The sequence below is a fragment of the Misgurnus anguillicaudatus genome, chromosome 7, assembly GCF_027580225.2.
Source record: "Misgurnus anguillicaudatus chromosome 7, ASM2758022v2, whole genome shotgun sequence".
In the NCBI taxonomy this organism is placed as follows: Eukaryota; Metazoa; Chordata; class Actinopteri; order Cypriniformes; family Cobitidae; genus Misgurnus; species Misgurnus anguillicaudatus.
The window spans coordinates 2,811,946-2,836,322 of NC_073343.2; the positions used below are offsets into that span (position 1 = coordinate 2,811,946).

Here is a 24,377-nt window from a genome sequence, read left to right on the forward strand (position 1 = left end):
CTGATTTCGCCATGACTTTGCCGCTTCGCCATGGCAACACCGTTCGAGATATCAAAAATCCCTTCGCAATTTAGCAAGTCCAATGTCTTGACATCATGATCACCACTTTTGGTGTCATTTGCATGAATCCCCTAGGAGGAGTATTCAAAAGTTCACCGCATGCATTTTTAAACAATCCAAAATGGCGGACTTCCTGTTGGGCGGAGCTAAAATGTTAGAGGGCGAAAGTTGTTCGGGTCGATGAGATCTATATGCGTACCAACTTTCGTACATGTGCGTGCATGTTTGTCCGATCTGTGCACCAATGTTTGTTTTTGCATTACAGGGGGCGCTACAGAGCCCCTGTGCCACGCCCGTGTTTCAGCCTTTGCATGAGCCTAGTGGTACGGGACTCTGACATGTGTGCCAAATTTCAAGAGTTTTCGAGTATGTTAAGGGACCCAAATTAGGTCAAGTGTTGAAAAAAAAAAAAAAAATAAAAATAAAAATAAATATAGCTGCAAGCAGCAATGGCGGGCCCTCGCACGTTATTTTTCCGCTACACGGTGCGTCCGAGAAAACGATGCATGGTGGGCAAGGGCCTCAAGTGGGTAAATATCAGTGGGCTATTTAATGTTGTTTCTGACCCATTTGGGGACTGTAGGTAAAAGAAACCCCACATTTTAGACAAACGGGGGGGGGGGGGGGGGCTAGTCAGCCACTAAATAGACACGCCTTTATCTGACCTTTTTGTCAACACTTAACTGCCAACAACTCTGATGTGTGTGCCAAATTTAAAGTTAATCCAAACACGCCAAGAGCCTTAAAAAAGCCTTAAATAAAAGTAAAGTTTGACGCGTTGCCATGGGAACAGCGTTCGAGATGTCAAAAATTCCTTCGCAATTTAGCATCTCCAATGTCTCAGCATCATGTTGACCACTTCTGGTGTCAATCGAATGAATATTCTAGAAGGAGTATTTAAAAGTTCACTGCATGGAACTGAAAGGCTTCAATATGCCTTTAAAATGAAAGTAAAGTTTGACACGTTGCCATGGGAACAGCATTCGAGATATCAAAAATCCCTTCGCAATTTATCATCTACAATGTCTCAGCATCATGTTGACCACTTTTGGTGTCAATCGAATGAATATCCTAGAAGGAGTATTTAAAAGAACATCGGATGGAACTGTCAAAAAAATCCACCTTTGTGACTGACACACTTCCTGGCGCCTGGTGGTGGCGCTATACCCGAGACTCACAATAGGCACATCGATGCGATCAGAATCTTCAGACGAACAAACACCCCGCGTGTCATCACAATAAGACATTTTTTGCCTTAGATATTAGACACTTCCTGTTTCTCTGATTTCGCCATGACTTTGTCGCTTCGCCATGGCAGAACCGTTCGAGATATCAAAAATCCCTTCGCAATTTAGCAAGTACAATGTCTCAACATCATGATCACCACGTTTGGTGTCAATCCCATGAACCCCCTAGAAGGAGTATTCAAAAGTTCACCGCATGCATTTTTTAAACAATCCGAAATAGCCGACTTCCTGTTGGGCGGAGCTTAAATGTTAGAGGGCGAAAGTTGTTCGGGTCGATGAGATCTATACGTGTACCAACTCTCGTACATGTGCGTACATTTTTGCCCGATCTGTGCCCCAATGTTTGTTTTTGAATTAAAGGGGGCGCTACAGAGCTCCCTTGCCACGCCCGTATTCCAGCCTTTGCATGAGCCTAGTGGCACACGACTCTGACGTGTGTGCCAAATTTCAAGACTTTTCGAGTATGTTAAGGCTCCCAAATTAGCACAAGTGTTGAAAAAAATAAAAAAAAAAAAAAAAAAAAAAAATATAGCTGCAAGCAGCGATGGCGGGCCCTCGCACGTTTATTTACCGCTACACGGTGCCTTCGAGGAAAACGATGCACGGTGGGCAAGTGCATCAAGTGGGTAAGTATCTGTGGAGTATTTCATGTTGCTACTGACCTATTTAGGTACTGTAGGTAAAAGAAACCCCACATTTTAGACAATCGGGGGCGCTAGTGAGCCACTAAATAGACACGCCTTTATCTGATGTGTGTGCCAAATTTAAATTTAATCTAAGCAGGCCAAGAGCCTTAAATATGCCTTTAAAATGAAAGTAAAGTTTGACAGGTTGCCATGGAAACAGCGTTTGAGATATCAAAAATTCCTTCGCAATTTATCATCTACAGTGTCTCGGCATCATGTTGACCACTTTTGGTGTCAATCGCATGAAAATCCTAGAAGGAGTATTTAAAAGAACATCGGATGGAACTGTCAAAAAAATCCAGCTTTGTGCCTGACACACTTTCTGGCGCCTGGTGGTGGCGCTATAACCGGGAGTCACAATAGGCATATCGATGCGATCGGAATCTTCAGACGAACAAACACCCCGCGTGTCATTACAATAAGACATTTTTTGCCTTAGATATTAGACAATTCCTGTTTCTCTGATTTCGCCATAAGTTTGTCGCCTCGCCATGACAGAACCGTTCGAGATATCAAAAATCCCTTCGCAATTTAGCAAGTCCAATGTCTTGACATCATGATCACCACGTTTGGAGTCAATCCCATGTATCCCCTCGGAGGAGTATTCAAAAGTTCACCGCATGCATTTTTTAAACAATCCAAAATGTCCGACTTCCTGTTGGGCGGAGCTAAAAGGTTAGAGTGCGAAAGTTGTTCGGGTCGATGAGATCTATATGTGTACCAACTTTCGTACATGTGCGTACATTTTTGCCCGATCTGTGCACTACTGTTTGTTTTTGCATTACAGGGGGCGCTACAGAGCCCCCGTGCCACGCCCGTGTTCCAGCCTTTGGCTTTCGGCGATGACAGACGACTCTGACGTCTGTGCCAAATTTCAAGAGTTTTCGAGTATGTTAAGGCCCCCAAAATGTTCAAAAGTGTTAAAAAAAATAAAAAAAAAAATAATAATAATAATAATAAAAATATAGCTGCAAGCAGCAATGGCGGGCCCTCGCACGTTTTTTTACCGATGCACGGTGGGCATGTGCATCAAGTGGGTAAATATCAGTGGACTATTTCATGTTGCTACTGATCCATTTAGGTACTGTAGGTAAAAGAAACCCCACATTTTAGACAAACGGGGGCGCTAGTGAGACACTAAATAGACACGCCTTTATCTGACGTTTTTGTCAACACTTAACAGCCGACAACTCTGATGTGTGTGCCAAATTTAAATTTAATCTAAGCACGCCAAGAGCCTTAAATATGCCTGAAATAAAAGTGAAGTTTGACGCGTTGCCATGGGAACAGCGTTCGAGATGTCAAAAATTCCTTCGCAATTTAGCATCCACAATGTCTCAGCATCATGTTGACCACTTCTGGTGTCAATAACATTATTTACCTAGAAGGAGTATTTAAAAGAACATCGCATGCAACTGTAATGCTTAAATTAGCCTTTAAAATGAAAGTAAAATTTGTCGTGTTGCCATAGGAACAACATTCGCGATATCAAAAATCCCTTCGCAATTTATCATCTACAATGTCTCAGCATCATGTTGACCACTTTTGGTGTCAATCGCATGAATATCCTAGAAGGAGTATTTAAAAGTTCACTGCATGAAACTGTAAGGCTTAAATATGCCTTTAAAATGAAAGTAAAGTTTGACACGTTGCCATGGAAACAGCGTTCGAGATATCAAAAATCCCTTCGCAATTTATCATCTACTATGCCTCGGCATCATGTTGACCACGTTTGGTGTCAATCGCATGAAAATCCTAGAAGGAGTATTTAAAAGAACATTGCATGGAACTGTCAAAAAAATCCAGCTTCGTGACTGACACACTTCTTGGCGCCTGGTGGTGGCGCTATACTCGAGACTCACAATAGGCACATCGATGCGATCGGAATCTTCAGACGAAGAAACACCCCGCATTTCATCACAATAAGGAATGTTTTGCCTTAGATATTAGACACTTCCTGTTTCTCTGATTTCGCCATGACTTTGTCGCTTCGCCATGGCAGAACCGTTCGAGATATCAAAAATCCCTTCGCAATTTAGCAAGTACAATGTCTCGACATCATGATCACCACGTTTGGTGTCAATCCCATGAATCCCCTAGAAGGAGTATTCAAAAGTTCACCGCATGCATTTTTTAAACAATCCAAAATAGCCGACTTCCTGTTGGGCGGAGCTTAAATGTTAGAGGGCGAAAGTTGTTCGGGTCGATGAGATCTATATATGTACCAACTCTCGTACATGTGCGTAAATTTTTGCCCGATCTGTGCCCCAATGTTTGTTTTTGAATTACAGGGGGCGCTACAGAGCCCCTGTGCCACGCCCGTGTTCCAGCCTTTGTCTGTTCGCAATGACGGACGACTCTAACGTCTGTGCCAAATTTCAAGAGTTTTCGAGTATGTTAAGGCACCCAAAATGCCCAAAAGTGTTAAAAAAAATAAAAATAAAAATAAAAAAAAAAAAAATAATAAATTTGAGCAAAAACAATAGGGCTTCGCACCTTTCGGTGCAGGCCATTCTGGCCTGCTCCTCGGTGCTCGGGCCCTAATAATAAATTCGAGCAAAATCAATAGGGCTTCGCACCTTTCGGTGCAGGCCATTCTGGCCTGCTCCTCGGTGCTCGGGCCCTAATAATCCTAAGGAAAACAATAGGGCTTCGCACCTTTCGGTGCAGGCCATTCTGGCCTGCTCCTCGGTGCTCGGGCCCTAATAAAAAAAAAATAATAATAATCCTAAGGAAAACAATAGGGCTTCGCACCTTTCGGTGCAGGCCATTCTGGCCTGCTCCTCGGTGCTCGGGCCCTAATAAAACAACACCATTTTTTAACATTAAACTTAAACTGGTGGTCTTCTTCCTCCGCTTAGTTTTTCAGTTTACAAATTCCGCTTTCTAAATAGGGATTAGGCATGGCACCATGGGCAACTTGCTTTTAAAGGGGATGAGAGCTGAGACTCTCATTGGTTTATTGCACGTTACGCCCAAAACACACCCATTACTCATTACGAAAATAGGAACAACCCTTTTAGGCCGCACGCTTGGCGCATAAACCATTTTTCCCGTCGTTAAATTAGCAAAAGTGGATTCGGACACACCTGTTTAGACTGTGCGCCGTGCGCTTTAGACAATGCGCTTAGAAGATCGTTAATATAGGGTCCCGAGTTATTTTAGGATTCAACACCATTGCTGTGTATTTTCTGGAGTTTCCAAAGACACAAGAAGAACAAGTGGACTCTGCGTTGAAATGATTGCAGCATAGATGCTTTAGCTCTGCTTCTGCCTTTTCAAGCATCACTAATGTATGATTAAATTAGCACAAGAAAAACCAAGAAGGGTACCAAGAAGTCGTCTAAGAATGACTAAAAACAGCAGACAGTTTTTTCTTTAGACAGCATGAATACACAGCAGTAGTTACAAAACATTCACACTGGTGGTTAACTGTTGCCGTATTATGAAGAGACATTCATCAAGAACAACTTCATAATAGCTATTGCACAGCAGTTCTTAAAGCAGTTGTTAAATATTAAAATTGGCTCATTATTTATTCACCCATGTTGTTGCAAATCTGCAAGATTTTTCACTGAAACGTTATGCTTCAGTCAGCATTCACTTATATTGTGTGAAAAATATGCAAAGGTGACTAAGGCTAACATTATCTTTTGTGCTTCACAAATGTCACACAGGTTTCAAGTAACTCAAGGTTAATTTAATAATTGCTAACGGTTTATTTTCAAGTGCACTGTTTCTTTAAATGGTCTCCTCTGTGAATTACAGAAGCAGGCTAAAGTAGGACAAATCCATTCTCATTTACAATATCTGATGGTCCCTCCATAGCGTTCATCGTGAGTCAGGAGGGTGGTAAAAAGTTTTGAGCTGTTACAAAAGGAAATTAAACCGTCCTTTTTCATCACTGAGCGGAAGTGAGAGCAGTCGGGTCAGAAATAGAAACCAAAATAGATCAAGTTTGTCTTATTATAGAGATGCAGGTGTAAATATGAGTCTGTCACAGGGTTCATACTGTAATAATATCACAGGTGTTGAAGGCAGGTGCTGAGATGAGATGATCTGTGTTATCGAGCAAGACTGAAATAGCCTACTCCTATACTACACAGTAGATGATACTATTCGAAAAACAGCAGGCGAAAAGACCTACTACTTTTGGAAAGATTTGGAAGTGTGCATTCTATGGAAACTTTTCTGTGAGCACCCGGGAGAGGAGTCACACAGCTAAGAAGAAGAAGAAGAAGAGGCGTCGTCATATTCCAAAATGTTGGAAAGCGGTAACGCTGCTTTATTCAAATGTAAATATACATAAGGAAAATAGTTGTTCCTTGTGGTTAGTGGCTCATTTGTTGTTATGCCGACGTATGGTGGTGTATTATAGTAACATGGCAGATGTAGTGCATCGAATTTCATTCATACTACCCATATTCATACTTCATCTAATTCAGTACGTATGGGTGCGTGGGGCACAAACTAACGCGGGGTTAATTGTTACACGGACTGTTTACATTGTTGCACTGGGTTGAGCGTATTGTTTTCACGCTGCCAAAAGACGGTCTCCTGCAAATGTATGGAAAGGTATAATGTTTTTTCACCGAGTTATGAATAAAAGAGTGTTTTGGTGACACGCAATTTTTTTCATCATTTGCCTTTTTCGGTTTTTGAGTTGGGTGTGTAAGATACCAAAACCAATGTTATGTCATCTTAATCAGCTCTTATCAACTTTTTGGTAGGCTGGAAAATATTTTCACCCAGCGGGGTAAGTTGTAACGCTGTGTTACAACTATCCCCTCAGCACTAACAATATGAAAACAGCGAACGTTAGTGTAATACGGACTACCGGCACATCCGGGAACTTGACTGTAAATTTAGTCACCGCCCCTTTTTGGGGGATAAAAAGCCGACCTTCCATTGGCTTCCACTCAAAACAGCGGAACAAAGCAACGTCTCTACACAGCCGGCAGGCGTAAATAACTTATGAAATCACTCAGATTAAACATGTTGAGTAATTATCTGTCCACCCTGCCTGCCATACAGCGCGAAAGATACATTAACACATTTAATTTGATCAATATAAAAACATGTCCCTTTCATTCTCACAGCGTCAAATTTGTGTAACAACGCCATCCAGTGATTGCTGGAAATATCGCTAAGCCAGTTAGTTGTATGACTCGACGGAAAAGTGCACTCATTACTCTAAATATAAAGACATAATATATAAATACAAAGTAACTTTCAAATATGAAGTAAAATCATTCACTTGCTTCCCTGTTGACTCGATGAGGTACGAGTAAATGTCCGGGTAAGACACTTCTGGCCAATAGGGAGCGTTGTTACACAAATTTGACGCTGTGAGAATGAAAGGGACATGTTTTTATATTGACCAAATTAAATGTGTTAATGTATCTTTCGCGCTCTATGGCAGGCAGGGTGGACAGATAATTACTCAACATGTTTAATCTGAGTGATTTCATAAGTTATTTACGCCTACCGGCTGTGTACGAACGTTGCTTTGTTCCGCTGTTTTGAATGGAGGTTAATGGAAGGTCTAGTCTGCTTTCCCCCAAAAGTGGGCGTGAACATGTTCAGAGACATTCTATGACGTTGCGCCGGTTGTGCGTATTCTTGCCGTTATTTTAAATCGGCTACACACGAATAATTGCTGCCTGCCAACAAAATAAATAAGCCTGTCTTATCAAAAATTGTGTCAAAATTTATTTTTGTTCATAATATTGATAGAACAAGGTCACATCAAAGATTAAAATCATAATGAAATGAATGGCTAAAATCAGACTTTGATTTTCATTATCTTAGAATTTGATTTTGAGACTTTAGTATAGTTTTTATAGACTGGATCACATATTTTTTTTGTCATAATTGTGCTGCTTTTTCTCACATATTTAGACATTTGTATTCATTTATTACTGAACTATGGTTAGATGAGGGATGAATAGTGTAAATACCTGTCTATTATAGAGAGATATATAAACAATATCCACTTCAAGTCTGTTGATCACTATTATCAATAAGAACAATTTTAGAAAGAAGGCATGAAAACTCCAAACTCACATTTTATTACAAAATTAACAAGTAAAAATAGAAATTATATTTTGCATTATAAAAATCAACCTTAATTTTAAGAGACTTTTCTATTGTGAAGTTTTCGTTACATTATCCTATGAATTCTCATTACTGTAAAGCAGGGCTAGTCAACTGGCGGCCCGCGGGCCAAGTGCGGCCCGCCAATCATCTTTATCCGGCCCGCCGGTCACCTTTGGCCGTTTCTCAATCGGAAGGCTGCATGCAGCCTCCCGAGCTCGCATATGCGAACTGCCTATGTCATCAAGTTTAAGTTAATTGAGCATTACATTCACAAATCATAAGCATATTACAACAATTTACAATTTACTAAGAATAATAGTCAACTTTATAATTGTTAAAATTCTGAAATAAGACTTAATGTATGCAGCCTGGAAATGCGACCTCCGGAGGCTGCAGCCTTCGGAGTGAGAAATGACTATAGTCTGATTTAAATTCAGCGTGGTTACTTTTACCTTTCCACTGTAGATGACAAATGACAGCCGAAACCACGGAAAGTGAGTCAGAAAGGGGCTGCCAACCATCTGTGGGTGCTTTATTATCTGATCCAATTCGCGCTTTGGATGCGTTAAAGAAAATAAACTTATGCGGCTTCACCGCATGTGACGCGGCGACCTGAAGTCATGTATTTCAGTGTGTTCCAATCAAAACTGTGTGCAAAGTAAAAATTATTAATTATTTTTTGTTTCAATTTATCAGTAACACTTGAATACTTTAAAAACGATTGATCACTGGTAAGTAAATTATTAACTATAAATATATTCGTAGATTAAAGGTTCTCTCACATGACAGACTTACGATTAAACTACAATTTCATTACTACTGCCACTAGGGGGCGAACTCCCGACAGTTATATCTGTAATGTCCAACGGAAAGGCTGTTTAGCCTATATATCTATAAAATATATAAAAAAAGAAAATATTTAGTGCAATTTTAGTCATTAGGAGTGGCTCTATGTTGTGAATACTTGACATGTAACAATTAATGAAAGTTAAACAGTTATAAACAAAATATGTTTAAGAGAGTTGATCTTTTACACTTTTACTATTAACATTTGACTCTTACATGTTGCAATAGTTTCTAAATATTAATAAACAAAAATGACTTTTCAGTAATTAAAAGGCAACACACTGGATACAAGAAGTGTGCATTTGTTTTGAAAATGCATGCTATTTAATATGTTTTTTTTATATACTATAACAAAAGTAACAAAAACAACAACAACAACACACACACACACACACACACACACACATATATATATACATATATATATATATATATATATATATATATATATATATATATATATATATATATATATATATATATATATATGGTAAAAAAATATGGGTAAAAGTTTGGCTGGCCCTCGTCATATTTACAATTTTAAAATCTGGCCCCCGAAGAAGAGTAGTTGAAGACCCCTGCTGTAAAGCATCTGCTTGTTTCATATCAGCACTTTTTATAATAACAATTGTTCAATCATAACTCCTTGAAGAACAATAGGATCCTCACATCTCAGCTCACATCTGGTTTGTTATATTGATGTACCTATGACACTGCATACTTATGAATAATGTTCATGAAATATGTTAAAGCATCCAGAATTATAGCCACATTAATAACATTTTATAAGAAACCAAACCATAAAAAATAGGTAGAAAATTGGACAAGTTATGGTTATTTAAAAGTACATGCACCATTAAAACACAATGCTACAAGTAAGCAAGCTGCCGGTGATAACGTTAGAGACTCCGCCGTAAGACATCTAGCCTTTATTATACATATCTATGCGTACAACCACATTTGTACATTTTTTACATTTTGCTTTTTCCTTGTGATGTTTTGGTTAGTGGTGTTTTTTTGTTTTGTTTTTATATAATAATCATATGTCTTTGTACGATTCACTTCATGCGTATATATTTTTTAATCAGAATAAAGCTGTCTTTCAAAACATACATTTGCATTCAAAGTGATTTATTAGGATGACTAACAATGTATCCCCCATCAGTACACACTGACATAAGGTGCAAGTAACGGAAGCAACGGCTTTGTCACAAAAAGCCACCATGTGTGATTTTGAGTTAGCAGCTATATGCAGAATCGACACTGTGAGGAAAAACAGTATTCCTTTTGTGTGAAGAAGGTCACGTGATGAAGAACAGTTGCCATGGTGCATGAAGATAAGTTTGCGATCGCAATTTGGCTTCATAAAATCTAATGACATCTGTTTGTTTCCCAAAAAAGGTTTATTATGGTCTTTAACAGCTTTTTGGGTGTTATTTAATATGTTAGACCCTAAGGGCTCACAAACCAAAGCTGCAAAAACACACAGACACTTGTGAGACACATTTAAATGCCTGTGAACGAATGACATTGGAATTGGTACCGTACCTGAGTGTTATACGACTATCAACAAGGACACGTGGGATTTGGTTTGATTGGATACAGCCACAACATGCTTTCACTCGTGTACGATTTTAAGGTGAAAGGCCTTGGTGAAAAAAACTTTCAGCCGAGCTTTTAGTGAATGCATTCAGTCCTGACCATGGCCCTTTGAGAGACAACAGAGAGCTATTGGTACTTTTCTACCCACCTGCACCAACAAAATCACATTTGTACAAATAAATAGTCTGTATTAGATTTAAATAAACTATTTATTGTAACCTAATCTAGTGCTATATTTAATGTATACTTTTTTAAAACTACAATTTATATAAAATTGAATTAGAAGTAGCGTTTACTCAAAATATTTATTCATTTGAATTAAACCTATTGGTGGTAGTTTATATTTTTAATTATCTTAAAACTACATTTAAAAGTGTTTGTTAGTTGTTATTTTAGCTCAAATATATGGGTAACACCTTACAATAAGGTTCCATTTGAGGAGTTTCGTTGCAAAACGAGATAAATCCGTTTTTAGCATTTTTGTCAAAACATGTTTATTATTATGTAATCATGTTATTATTTTGTTTTATGGTGCTACTTAGCTGTATTTTTTTTAAGTTATGAAGGTTTAAATCAAAACAAACCAACTGCAGTTGAATTGATATTAATTGGAATGCACAACCAAAAAAAAACAGATTTCTGAAAAATTTAAAAAACTGAGTTATCTCGTTTTGCAATGAAACTCTTCATTTGTTAACATGAGTTAACTACATCATTATTGTTAGTCCATTTAACTCATGAATTAAAGGAATATAGAGATGATGATTGTCCTTCATTGTTGTTTTGTTTTTCTGCCTTTCGCTCGATTCCTGTAATCACGTCACTGCTACAGCAAGCTCCTGATTGGTTAACGCAGCGTGAAAAATCAGGCAAAGTTTAGATTTTTAACTCGCACGTATCACGCGTCAACGCTCAATTTGCACGGAACGCACTAAACGCACCACGCAATTCGCGCATACTGCGACGCATGATGCCTATTCGCGTCTTTGCATTGACTTAACATGTAAATCACTCGCGCATTTCTGCAATTCATCTACTGGCTCCAAAAAGGAGTAAATTCCCATAGACCCCATGTTAAAATACCCAACTTTACAGCAGAAAATAATGTGTTTACAGTCTGATACAAAAAGATTTTTTGGTCTATATAGCTAATTTGACCCTTCATGACATGTGAGGGGGGTGAATTTTTTTGTTACTCATCCGTTTAAATTATATTAAGCCTTAAATTTCTGCATAATTAAGGGCATGGCCACTTGAGTGGCGGGGTGAACTGCCACTGCTGTCACTACCGTCCAGCTAGCCGGGCATAGTTTCAGCAACCAGCCACCTCAGCTTCATCCATGTCCCGCCTTTTTAACCGTTTTCAGTTATCCGCGAGTGATGTGCGGCCAAGATGGCTGGTTTAGACTTGGTTTAGACTTCTCATTCCTGACTGGTGTTGGTTTGGTCTTTCCACTGTGTCTTTTCGCCATGTTCATCACTACGCATCATACGCTACTGTGTAAAACACTCATATGCTAAATCTCTCTGGTGAATGCCCATTGGCCGCTAGCAGAAGCTGGTTATTTTAATTTATAAAGTTTAAAATATGGATATTTTGCTCACAAAATCACATCAACTACCCTAATAGTGCATTCCCACCAGCCGTGAACTTTTGAGTTCACTCGCTTCCAGAGGTGGAAAGAGTAATAAAATATTGTACTCAAGTAAAAGTAAAGTTACTTTAATAATATTTTACTTAAGTAAAAGTAAAGTTACTTGTCTAGAAATCTACTAAGTAAAAGTAAAAAGTAAGTCATTTTAACTTTACTCAGAGTAAAAGTTACTTTTTTTACAGCGGGGAGAGGTGGAGGATTCTAGTATAGTTCAAAAACGACAAGGGAATGTAAATCTCAAACTAGTTGTTTTTAATTGTAGGAACATCTTTACAATTAAAGTGCAATAACAAAAAGTTAATAAAATAAAAAGCTTTTTTAAACTAAGAAACATTTATGGAATTGTTTAATGATTTTTACATGTGAGTTATGCACTTTTGAAGGTGGTCAGCAGCTAGTAAATACAATCACTATAGTAAGGTTGTAATTGATGTATTGCTGGTAACACATTATTTTATTAAACTATAGTTTAAATGAGCATATATGAGATGAGCGCCATGGCGATATACTTTTGACACTTTTATTGTCTTCTAGCTTCCCTGACCTGGGAACCTGATGTCAGACCTTTATTCTTATCTCTCTCTCTCTCTCTCTCTGCAATGTCTAATGACATGCACATTCTCGAGGACGTTCTGAAGTTGTGTTTGACTTGACAAAAGCTGCTAGACTTCGAAAGATAATGCGCATGGTATTAAAAACGCGTCGTGCAAATGAGTGGTAAAAACCCGGTCAGCAATTTAGTATTCAAGAGCGAATCCTACCTTTCATAGGAATGAAACACTCGCTTCGCGTCAGTGGAAAGTGGTTGCTTAAATATAACCAGGGGTTTCTTTCATAAGATTTGAACTGAGGCGGGTCTGCATTAGCGCACGCCTGTCTCGTCCGTCTTCATGGTGTTCCCCCGCCCATCAATCATCCGTTGCGCATCTTTATCACCTTGCTTTTTTAAAATATTTTTTTACTCAGTAACGAAAATGATTTAAAATGTAGCGAAGTACAATACTTTAAACAAAACATACTTAAGTAAAAGTAAAAGTACACAAAAAAACTACTCAATTACAGTAACGTGAGTAAATGTAATTCGTTACTTTCCACCTCTGCTCGCTTCATTCGCGCATGAAAGCCGCGCGTGAAATTCTAGTCATTCAAGACATTCAAATGAAAATTCGCGTCATGGTAGGGGCTACTGCAACTCCGCTAAGACTCCGCCACTCCACTCGCTTCCTGTAATCATGTCACTACTACAGCAAGGTCCTGATTGGTTAACGCAGCGCGGAAATCCCCCAAAGTTCATATTTTTCAACTCGCGCGTTTCCCGCGGCAACGCTCAATTCGCGCGTAACACGCCATCCGCGCATATCGTGCCGCAGGATGTCTAATCGTGTATTTGCATTGGCTTAACATGTGAATCACCCGTGCTTGCCACCTCTACCGCGGATGGTGAAAACGCAGCATATTATTAACGCATATTATTAACCCCTTTGGAGCCATGCGGATTACTCCGGTGAAGGATGGATGCACTTTTTGGGCTTGAAAGTCATCAAAATTTTTTCCTAATAAAGCTTGGAAGCGACAGGAAATAACTCAAATTGCACTCGTCTAAGGCAGTCATTTTCAAACTGTTCCCAGGGGACCCACTGGTCTGCACATTTTGCATGTCTCCCTTATCTAACACACCTGATTCAGATCATCAGCTCATTAAAAGAGAGATCCATGAACAGAACTTGGTGTGTCAGATAAGGGAGACAGAAAATATGCAGAACTGTGGGTCCCCTGGGACAAGATTGAAAACTACTGGTCTAAGGGATGATGGCCATATGCATCTCAGATGGCTTGAGGGTGGGTAAATCATGAGGTAAATCACATTTTTGCTTTACTATCCCTTTAAATAATGTTAAGGAATAAACCCTGTTGTAAAACATAACCAATATAAGTGCTAATAAAACATAGACACATCCTCATACGTGCAGAAACACAAGCTCATCACACATTTAGAGAAGACCACCTATTTTTCTTTATCCTCAGGCTCTGCCCATTCATCCCACTTCATGGTTGAAGGGTATAACATCACTGGCCTTTGTTATCAAAGACCTACGCTGCCATGGCAACCGGGTCTTCTGCCTGAGTTCATAAACCGATGACACCCTCCGTTTCAATAACACCATCGATTACTGTGACCGTGTTTTTACCGTGATTAAAGGTCGTCAGACTGCCGCATCGGGGGCAGGACCCATAACGCGGTTATCATCATTTACAAGAATGTGGCACCCATGGCGGGAGGATTTTCTCTGCAATTACAGGGTAGAGCAATCAAACAGTCTTTGACAGAGACCGACATAAGTGCTGGTGATTCTCCATGTTATCGTGTGTGTCAGGCACACAGCTACAAAGGTAAAATCATATCAGCAATCTTAAAACAAAGAAGAAAACATGACAGAAATCACTTGGTATACTCGGTATGCCAACATCAACAGGTTTTATTTTTCTCTGTGCATTTCAAAAGTGCTCTGGAAGTCATGGTTAAATATCATGACACTTTCAATAAAGGAATGACATTTCTTAAAGCCTTTTCTATGAGCTTGGGTTATTCACAGCTGAATTCAAAAGATATGCCAGACAGAACCTGCTTTCTGCCTAAATGGATTTGCACTGAACGCTTAGCTCGAAAATCAAACCAACATTATTCTTCATGAACAATCATGCTATAAATAAAAATAGGCAAAGACCACATAATCCGACACTTTTATAATGCGAAATATTCTAATACCAAAAACAATTCAATGTTTTGAGCTTTTTGGTTATCATGTCTTTGCTCATGTCTCTTTTCTGTTGACAGCAGAACAAAGCTGCACACATTGAATGCATTGCTGCAAAAACAAACACTGTACTTTCATGTTAGAGTCTAAGCCATAAAGCACTGTAATTACCCAGCAGATGATAATGAGTTAATTTAGTTTCATCAACATGTCCTGCAGGCTATAGTTGAGTTCAGCTGCAATTATGCTGTCAGTCAAAACAAAGCACGGTTTTACTAAACTACAGTATTCTTGACTTGTGGCCAAAAAGATCATTTGAGGCAATAGCAGGCTGTTGGCATTTCAGCATATGGGTAGTTGACCAGTATTATTTATGTTATTATGATGTTATTACATCATCCGAAAGCTGAATAAATAAGTTTTCACTGATGTATGGCTTGTTAACTATTTGGAAATCTGGAATCTGAGGGTGCAAAAAATCGAAATATTGCGAAAATCGCCTTTAAATTTGTCAAAATTAAGTCATACACTCACCTAAAGGATTATTAGGAACACCATACTAATACTATGTTTGACCCCCTTTCGCCTTCAGAACTGCCTTAATTCAACGTGGCATTGATTCAACAAGGTGCTGAAAGCATTCTTTAGAAATGTTGGCCCATATTGATAGAATAGCATCTTGCAGTTGATGAAGATTTGTGGGATGCACATCCAGGGCACGAATCTCCCGTTCCACCACATCCCAAAGATGCTCTATTGGGTTGAGATTTGGTGACTGTGGTGGTCATTTTAGTACAGTGAACTCATTGTCACGTTCAAGAAACCAATTTGAAATGATTCGAGCTTTGTGACATGGTGCATAATCCTGCTGGAAGTAGCCATCAGAGGATGGGTACATGGTGGTCATAAATGGATGGACATGGTCAGAAACAATGCTCAGGTAGGCACTAAGGATGCCCAATTGGCACTAAGGAGCCTAAAGTGTGCCAAGAAAACATCCCCCACACCATTACACCGTTGCATTAATGAGAAATCGAACAGGTGCTCCTAATAATCCTTTAGGTGAGTGTATAACTAATAATAAATACATTTTGATATATTTAAGGAGGAAATTTACAAAATATCTTCATGGAACTTAATATTCTCATGATACACTGTAAAAAACGATTCATTAAATTTAATAAAAAAATTTAAGGTAAGTGGTTGCAATCAATCCACTTAAGCTACATTCAAACAAAAGTTTTTATATTTTATTTTACGTTACTAATCTTTTTTGTTTAAATGTAGCTTAAATAAACTGATTGCAACCACTTACCTTAAAAAAATTGATTAAATTAAATGAATCATTTTTTTTCAGTGTATTTGGCATAAAAAAATCAATCATTTTGACCATACAAAGGACTGTTGACTATTGCTACAAATATATCAGTGTGACTTAAAACTGGATTTGTGGTCCAGTGTCACAACATTTTAAAATCTTTATTTACAGTACAGTGCAAAAGTTTTAATGACCATCAAAATGTTATTTTGCTCTCTCTTCATTAAGTTTTCCCCACCAGCATTTAAAAAAAAAATTGCCAGCCAGCGCCAGCATTTTTTATGATTTTCACAAAAATCTAATGCCATCCAGAAAATGTTCTTCTTTAAATATATAAACATACAATATATCAAATGAACGAACAGACCCTCTGCTTTAAAAAAAAAAAAAACATTTCTTCCATCTTCATTTCTTCTCTTTTTATCAGCTCTCAAATATGGGTAGGTTTCTTCAAAAATACTAAATTTTGAGCAAAAACCTGAGATAATTGCATTTTTGTAAAGGACTTTTGATTGAGATCAGATTCAGAACGATCATCAAAACATACAGAGTTTTTACTGTTTGGTCTTATTGGATGCTTCTGGGTTTTATAAGTTGGGTAAGAGCGCCACCTGGTGGATAATAGCGAAAATACGGATTGCCTTCAATACTGAAGGCCTGGTGTTTTTTGCTGCTTTCTTTGGCCAGTGCCCGCCCACAAGGCCGTTTGTCCGAAATGTCAAACAACCAATCACAGTTTGTTGCGTCTAGCGTCACGTTTCAGGTCTTGGAAGTCTCCCCAAAATTACAGACCGCCGTGCAACAAGTTGAGAGACGGAAGAAGAAATGAGTAATTTTTTGCGATCGTGCAAAAAATTGTGATACATGCGTCTTCTGGAAATACGGGGAAAGAGTTAAGTTACAAACAGAAAGTAGAGGAAATATGTACACGGGCTGTGCAAAAATATCGATACAGCTAACTATTGTGATAGTTAGCTGTATCGATAGTGTATTGATATTTCGATCTCTACTATCAATATTTTTAACAACATCAAATCCCTCTGTGTGCGTCAAACAACCTCCTCTGCTGCTGCTGTAGTTGTCACTGTCCAGTTGTCTGCCATATACGGCCATTCGTTCAGCTATATTTTTTAAACATTTTTGATAAAAAAAGTATTGCAATGTATCGCAACATGCAACGCATTGTATTGTATCGTGATACGTATCGTATCATGATCCTTGTATTGTGATACGTATCGTATCGGGAGGAGCTTGCCAATACCCAGCCCTATACACAAAATGTAAAAAAAACTAATTTCAGAACAAAATGGCATTTTTTTCCTGGCAAAAGTCAGTATTTAGTGTGATTGGACATTTTTGAAAATTTGGAAATATTCCAAGTTGGAATATATTTGGACAGTAGTATTTTTTATAGGTTGTTTATAGATTCACCACAAGTTTTCCACCAGTTTTTGGAGTCCATGTGTGATGTCAATCTAAGAATTTATCAGTCACATGCTTTCTAACTCTGCCTGCTTCAGTCAATCAATATTGAACATTGTTTAATAAATCCCATTAATCATTTCAACATTTGCATGAATGCTTTGTATGCATGATTTGCCAGTGTCTGACTTGCTTCTGCATTAGCAATCCCATTTGATGGTTTTGAAAACAGAAAACGGATTGGTAATTAAATGCATCACGCACACCACTTGCTCTTTATTGCTGTCAGCAATTAAAGGACACACTCAGCCATCACACGTAACCGTCTTTGGACACCTCGCTCATTGCGTATAATAATGCACACTTGAGAAACCCGCTCATTAAAAGACGGGCAGCCATAATTAAGCAGAATGTAACCGAGACTTTATTTATTTCATCTTTTCTATTTACTCCGACTGGATACTGACTGGCACAGACACAACCTTTCATTCCCCATTTTGAATCATGCAATTATTTCCGCAAAGCATTTCCAGAGCGAGCATTTGAATGTAGAATTTCAAAGTAAAAAATAACCTTTCATCAAAGTGTATTTTGCATTTGGCAAACATTTTAACATTGAGACGGATGCCTCAGATGTCGTTTTAGTTCTTTTGATCTACGTTCACAAAAATGTCATGTTGACGCTTCTTTCTGAAAAAGGGTCTCATCTTACCTTTGCTGGAGTAACGGTGAGGTGGAAGGTCATACGGCACAGGGAAGCCTTTGGAGGAGGCGGAGCCAGAAAACGCGTTCTTCTCCACTGGAAATGTGCTCATGTTCTAAACAGACAGCAGGAAGGCATATAAAACATACATATTAATGAAGAATGAATTTACTGAGAATTAATAACAAGAGTAGACATGCAGAAAATAAAATGAAATTCTTAATCATTCTTCAGCAAAGTAATATTTTCAGAGTAGAGCTCAGATTTTTCTAACCCAGTATGATTTGCCGTTAAGGTCTGCCACAACTATACTATAAGTTGACTATAACAGCAGGCCACACATCAAAGTGGTCATCACGCCGTAATGAGACCACAATGCATTCTCTCATCCTGCATCCTGTGGAAAAGTCAGTGTGTCAGGCATGAAGATGGAGCGGGCTGAAGAGATTTAAAGGGCAGTGGGAAATAGATCACTTAGATTTAGGTGGCTACAGACACCTTCCTGTTATTTGTGGTTAATGGGAAAAGTCAGATAGTGCCCCTAACCTGGAAGCACTTTTCAAAAATAGTAGGGTACAGATCAGCACACAAAAAACACAACATTATTAAAGAGATGGTTATTGGCTGATGTCATTTACTGTCTGTTCTACAAAAAATCATCCTATATAAAAACACAAAAGTTTTGAGTACTTGTCGGGTTTTACAGTTTATAATACAGTTCTTGATAGTCCTTAAAGGATTAGTCCATTTTCTTAAAAAAAAAATCCAGATAATTTACTCACCACCATGTCATCCAAAATGTTGATGACTTTCTTTGTTCAGTCGTGAAGAGGAAAACATTCCACGATTTTTCTCATTTTAATGGACCCCAACACTTAACAGTTTTAATGCAGTTTAAAAATGCAGTTTCAAAGGACTCTAAACGATCCCAAACGAGGCATAAGGGTCTTATCTAGCGAGACGACATTCACAAGAAAAATAAAAATATGCACTTTTAAACCACAACTTCTTCCTCCGGTCGTGTGGCGCACCAGCGCGACCTCACACAATACGTCATCGCGTCAAGAGGTCACGGATGAAGTTTCGAAACTACGCCCCAGTGTTTACAAGTGTGGGACCGTTCCGACGTTGTTGTATGTGGAATGGTACTAATTAATGTCTTTGTGTCAGTTTATTGTTTAAAATGGTCCGCAAATGTGTGTTTCATATATGTAACACGTGATCTTTCGGCGTCATTATGCAATTATGTGACGTTGCGCTGGCTCGTCACACAGCCAGAGGAAGAAGAGAAGTTGTGGTTTAAAAGTGCATATTTTTTATTTTTCTTACCAAAAATGACAATTGTTTCGCTAGATAAGACACTTATGCCTCATTTGGGATCGTTTAGAGTCCTTTGAAACTGCAATTTTAAACTGTTGGGGTCCATTAAAGACCATTAAAATTAGAAAAATCCTGAAATGTTTTCCTCAAAAACATAATTTTCTCTTGACTGAATAAAGACATCAACATTTTGGATGACATGGTGGTGAGTAAATTATCTGGATTTTATTTTAAGAAAATTGACTAATCCTTAAATAACATTAAAAAATAATATAATAATACAATTTCCAGATTCTCAGCTGTCACTGTTAATACAGATACATTGTTCTTAAATCTCTAGGCATGGTTACATGCAACATAAAAAACATTGCATTTCTAGAAACATGCTGTTCTAGTTTTTTACAAATAATTATTACTGAAGATTGGCTTATGTCATGATATGTATTCTTATTATTATATAATGGTGCTTCATTATACATTATTTCATTCACTTCCTTCTATGTTTCTGTAATCACCATGACAGTTTGAGATAAATTAGCCAGATAACAGAAGAATAAAGGAACTGAAGGAACTAAAACGTCCCCTTAAGAACAAATGACTCATCTTAAATTGGCACAAGATGTTCGCTTTATTTTAAGAAAGGAACTTTGAATGTTTTTACTGACAAGGGCTGGTCTGGTCACTAAAACACTCTAAATGTATGCGCAATAATACAATGTAACTTAAGATTTAATGTGATGTTACAGTTGTACTGAAGACTAATTTATTTTAGGAAAGCAATTCCAAGAATATTTAAAAGAAAAATGTGATTCAGAAACTTTAATTAAAGCACAACCATGAGAAACCAAAAAGTGCCTCATTATAAAGAGTAGAGCTCATGACCTCTACAGTTGTAAAAAAATAACTTTAATAGCCACCAGGTTGCCTCATTTGTAACTTAAGCGAGCAGCAACCAAGTATATGACTATGATTCTTAAGCGCAAAGATAATGAAAGCTCTAACTTAAAGCGATACTCCAGAGCACTGCCAAATATCAAAATTACCCCATGATTTACTCACCCTCAAGCAATCCGAGATACATGTATCCATAATCTTTCAGACTAACACATTTGGAGTTATTTTAGTAAATGTCCTCGCTTTTCCAAGCTTATAATGAGAGAAAACAGGGATCAGGGTACAACTTTTCACTTTGAAGCTCAAAAAAGTGCATTCATCCTTTAGAAAGGTAATCCACATGGCTCCAATGTGATTTTCTAAGAAGAATATTCAGATAACAAACTTTCTAAAACTAGCATCCAGTAACGGTCCCATCTTGGACTAACGCAATTCACAAGTCACTTTGCAATGTACCCATGACAAGTACGCTCGCTACGCTAAAACTCTTTAGTCCAAGATGGCGCCATTACCGGAAGCTAGTTTATAATGATTTAAATCTGGAAATTTTTCTTACAAATTCACATCAAAGTGCGTCTGACATGTTTTCTTGTATTTTTTGTTCAGGTTCAGTAATTTAACTTTTGTGGCAAGGAAAAGGGTCTCAAACACAAATAATTGCGTATGTTTTTTTTGTGCATGAACTTCTCACAAAAACTTTCCGCCTAATTCACAACATGTGCGTATGCACATGAATTAGTTCTTATCCTTTTCTTACGTTAGTAAATTTTGAGTGTTCTACATGAGCGGACACATGCACAAGGTTGGTAATTTGCATAAAACATGCCCAAATCAGCTCCATATAGGGCTTTCCGCAGCGCAAAGCTGGTCCACGAAAATTTTTTAGAGAAGTTTGTCATAAAAGCAAAAGAGCTTGAAAAGAAATCTATGATGACATTTATTATGGGTAAAATTCTTTTTGCTTTGTATTTTTTATTTGGGAGGATTTGCTGTGGTTGGAGGAAGTCAGTGCTGTCCACCGACTGGAGTAACATTAAAAAAGTATTGGATGCGTTAACAAATAATCTCACGACATGGTGCTAAGTAAACAGAAGAAATGGGAGCCATTCATATACCTTAATAATCACTGCAGGTTTATAATCATTGGTGAATACATTATACTGTAACAGAACTCTATTCAAAGATCCATGGGACACAAATGATTCAGGCATCATTATCATACTGCATTAATGCTAAAAACCTCACAGTTATTCATAAATGATTTCTAGATAAAACTGATCGTGACATAAACAAGATTTTGTTAACGTGAAACAAAGAGGCTTCGGGCCACGAACAAACAACACATCTCTTTTGAATAAGAGAGCATAACCTCTCACAATCCTCTTTCAAACTCATGCTATCCCCATCTTTTTTCCACGGCATGAGAACTGAACCATACTGTTGCTTAGCAACTTTTGAAGTAAATCTAAGACTACCCTGACAACAAGGACAAATTACCCCGCTAGTATGTGAGCGCTACACAAAAGCTCTCTCTCTACATATGGAGAAAAGAGAGAGATGTACTCCAAGACATTATCTACAGTATTTACACCCAGACAGAGAAACGTGAGAAGACTCTGTGGACGGTGAACTCGCCGACATGGTCAAAGAGTTTTACACCTTTTGCCCCATAGGAAGAAATGTACTTAGGGCTGGACGATATGGCCAAAATTTCTATTGCAGATATACTTCTAAATTTCAGTCGATATGGTATAAATCCGATAACAGTATGAATGTTACCTACAAACTTCTGAACAGTGAATTTGCCTAGTCTATGAAGCCTCCTCCTATAAAACCATATCAAATAAAAAAAAAAAAATGGTATAAATAAATTGATGTTCATCTTTAATTTGTTTTTAGACCTTAGTGCAGCATTTGACACAATAGATCACACAATCTTACTCGATAGACTATAAAACTATGCTGGCATCATTGGTCAGGCTTTTGCATGGTTTAGATCGTATCTAATTAACCGCTATCACTTTGTTTATGTAAACGAGGAAGAGTCATTTCACGCCCCGGTTAAATACGGCGTACCGCAGGGATCAGTTCTAGGTCCTATCCTTTACCTCAAGGAGACATCATCAGAAAACACATTGTAAGTTTTCACTGCTATGCAGATGAAACCCAGCTTTACATCTCCTCACATCCTAGCGAAACCCACCAGTTTTCTAAGACAAAGACAAATATGCTAACAGACTGTATTAGCGATATAAGTAACTGGATAGCAAATAACTTCCTTATGCTAAACTCCAATAAGACAGATATACTTATTATTGAACCAAATCGCTCCAAACTAAATAAATGGGACCACGCTTCGGAAGGAAGAAAGCAGATTGTACTATAACGCACAAATGATTTATACAAATTATTCATCTCGTAAAAATAATTATGAATTGTAATGAGATAGTGTTGAAATGACTAGAATGCTGCAAAAACCTCTCATGAAGATGTTTTTGCTCATTTTTTTTGCAGAAAGCTTTTTTATTTTTCTACACTTTTTTGCAGATGCTTTTATCCGAAGAGACTTTCAATGCATTCAGGCTTTACACTTATTCAGTACATGTACATGTAACCTCGTTATTTTAGCATTATAAGCCCCATGCTCTATTACAAAAATATGTAAAATATGGACAAACCCAATTGCTGGGTTTAAATAAACCTGTGTTTCAACCCAAAAAGCTGGACAAATATGGAGATTTGACAAAAGTTGGTTCCCACCATATTTCACCCAACCATGGGTTGAAACAAATCTGCATTTTTTAGAGTGTTGTTAAAGCCGATCAGATAAACACAATGCAATTTTATAATGATCTCAAGATTCACAATACTCACAAAGGCTGAAGGCAAGTAGAGAACTCCCAGCTCATAGGAACGCACCATTATCTGTGTGTTGTTTTTCTCCAGCGCGCCCCAGGCAGCTTTTGACAAATTGGCACTGTGGAGGACACCGGCAGGCAAAATAAGCAAAAATACGTTTTAATAAAAATAAAAGCTAAATAAGTTTTCAAGGTTCTCTTTTGGAGACTGAATAATTAATGAGTTTTGGACTTAGGAGTTGACAGATATGCCTGAAGGCTTCACATCCACTCCAGGCTTTAATCTACATTAAAGAAGGCTGAATTACTCATCGCTGCACCTGACACGACCGACCTATGAACCCCCGATCTCCCTGCACACTTCCACCGCAATTAAAGCTACCGGTCTGAAACATACTGCAGAAATAGAGGCCATTCATACAAGCTGGAGATGTAAATCAATGGCCTGGCCTCTGTTGAAAGATTGACCATGTGAATAATTTTTCTGCTGGCATAACAGATCGCATACGTATGGTTCTCATAGGTGGATTTTAAAATTGAAAACTGGACTCATTCATTTTGCACACTAGCCAAAATACGTGCTGTACTTAAAGGGATATTTCTCCCAAAAATTAAAATAATGTCATTTAAGACTTACCCTCATTTCGTTCCAAACTCGTAAGACTTCCGTTCATCTTCGGAACACAGTTTAAGATGTTTTATATTTAGTCCAAGAGCTTGTTGACCCTTCATTGAAAATCTACATACGGTACTGTCCATGTCCAGAAAGGTAATAAAAACATCATCAAAGTAGTCCATGTGACATCGGTGGGTCAGTTAGAATGTGATGAAGCATCGAAAATACATTTTCAAAAATTACAACTTTATTCAGCATTGTCTTCTCTTCTGTGTCTTTTGTGAAGCGCATGCGC

At 38.0% G+C, this 24,377-nt stretch overlaps 1 protein-coding gene across 2 annotated transcripts in view; it reads right to left on the reverse strand.

Moving 5' to 3' along the window:
- tdp1 (tyrosyl-DNA phosphodiesterase 1) overlaps window positions 1–24,377 on the reverse strand; it is a 64,096-nt gene that overhangs the window by 13,418 nt on the left and 26,301 nt on the right. For both annotated transcript variants that reach the window (XM_055172128.2, XM_073869279.1), the window contains exons 14-15: window positions 23,483–23,585; window positions 18,404–18,509 (exon numbers count right to left, since the gene is read on the reverse strand). In XM_055172128.2, coding sequence (XP_055028103.2) covers window positions 18,404–18,509; window positions 23,483–23,585 — 209 coding nt within the window. The remainder of the gene's footprint in view (window positions 1–18,403; window positions 18,510–23,482; window positions 23,586–24,377) is intronic.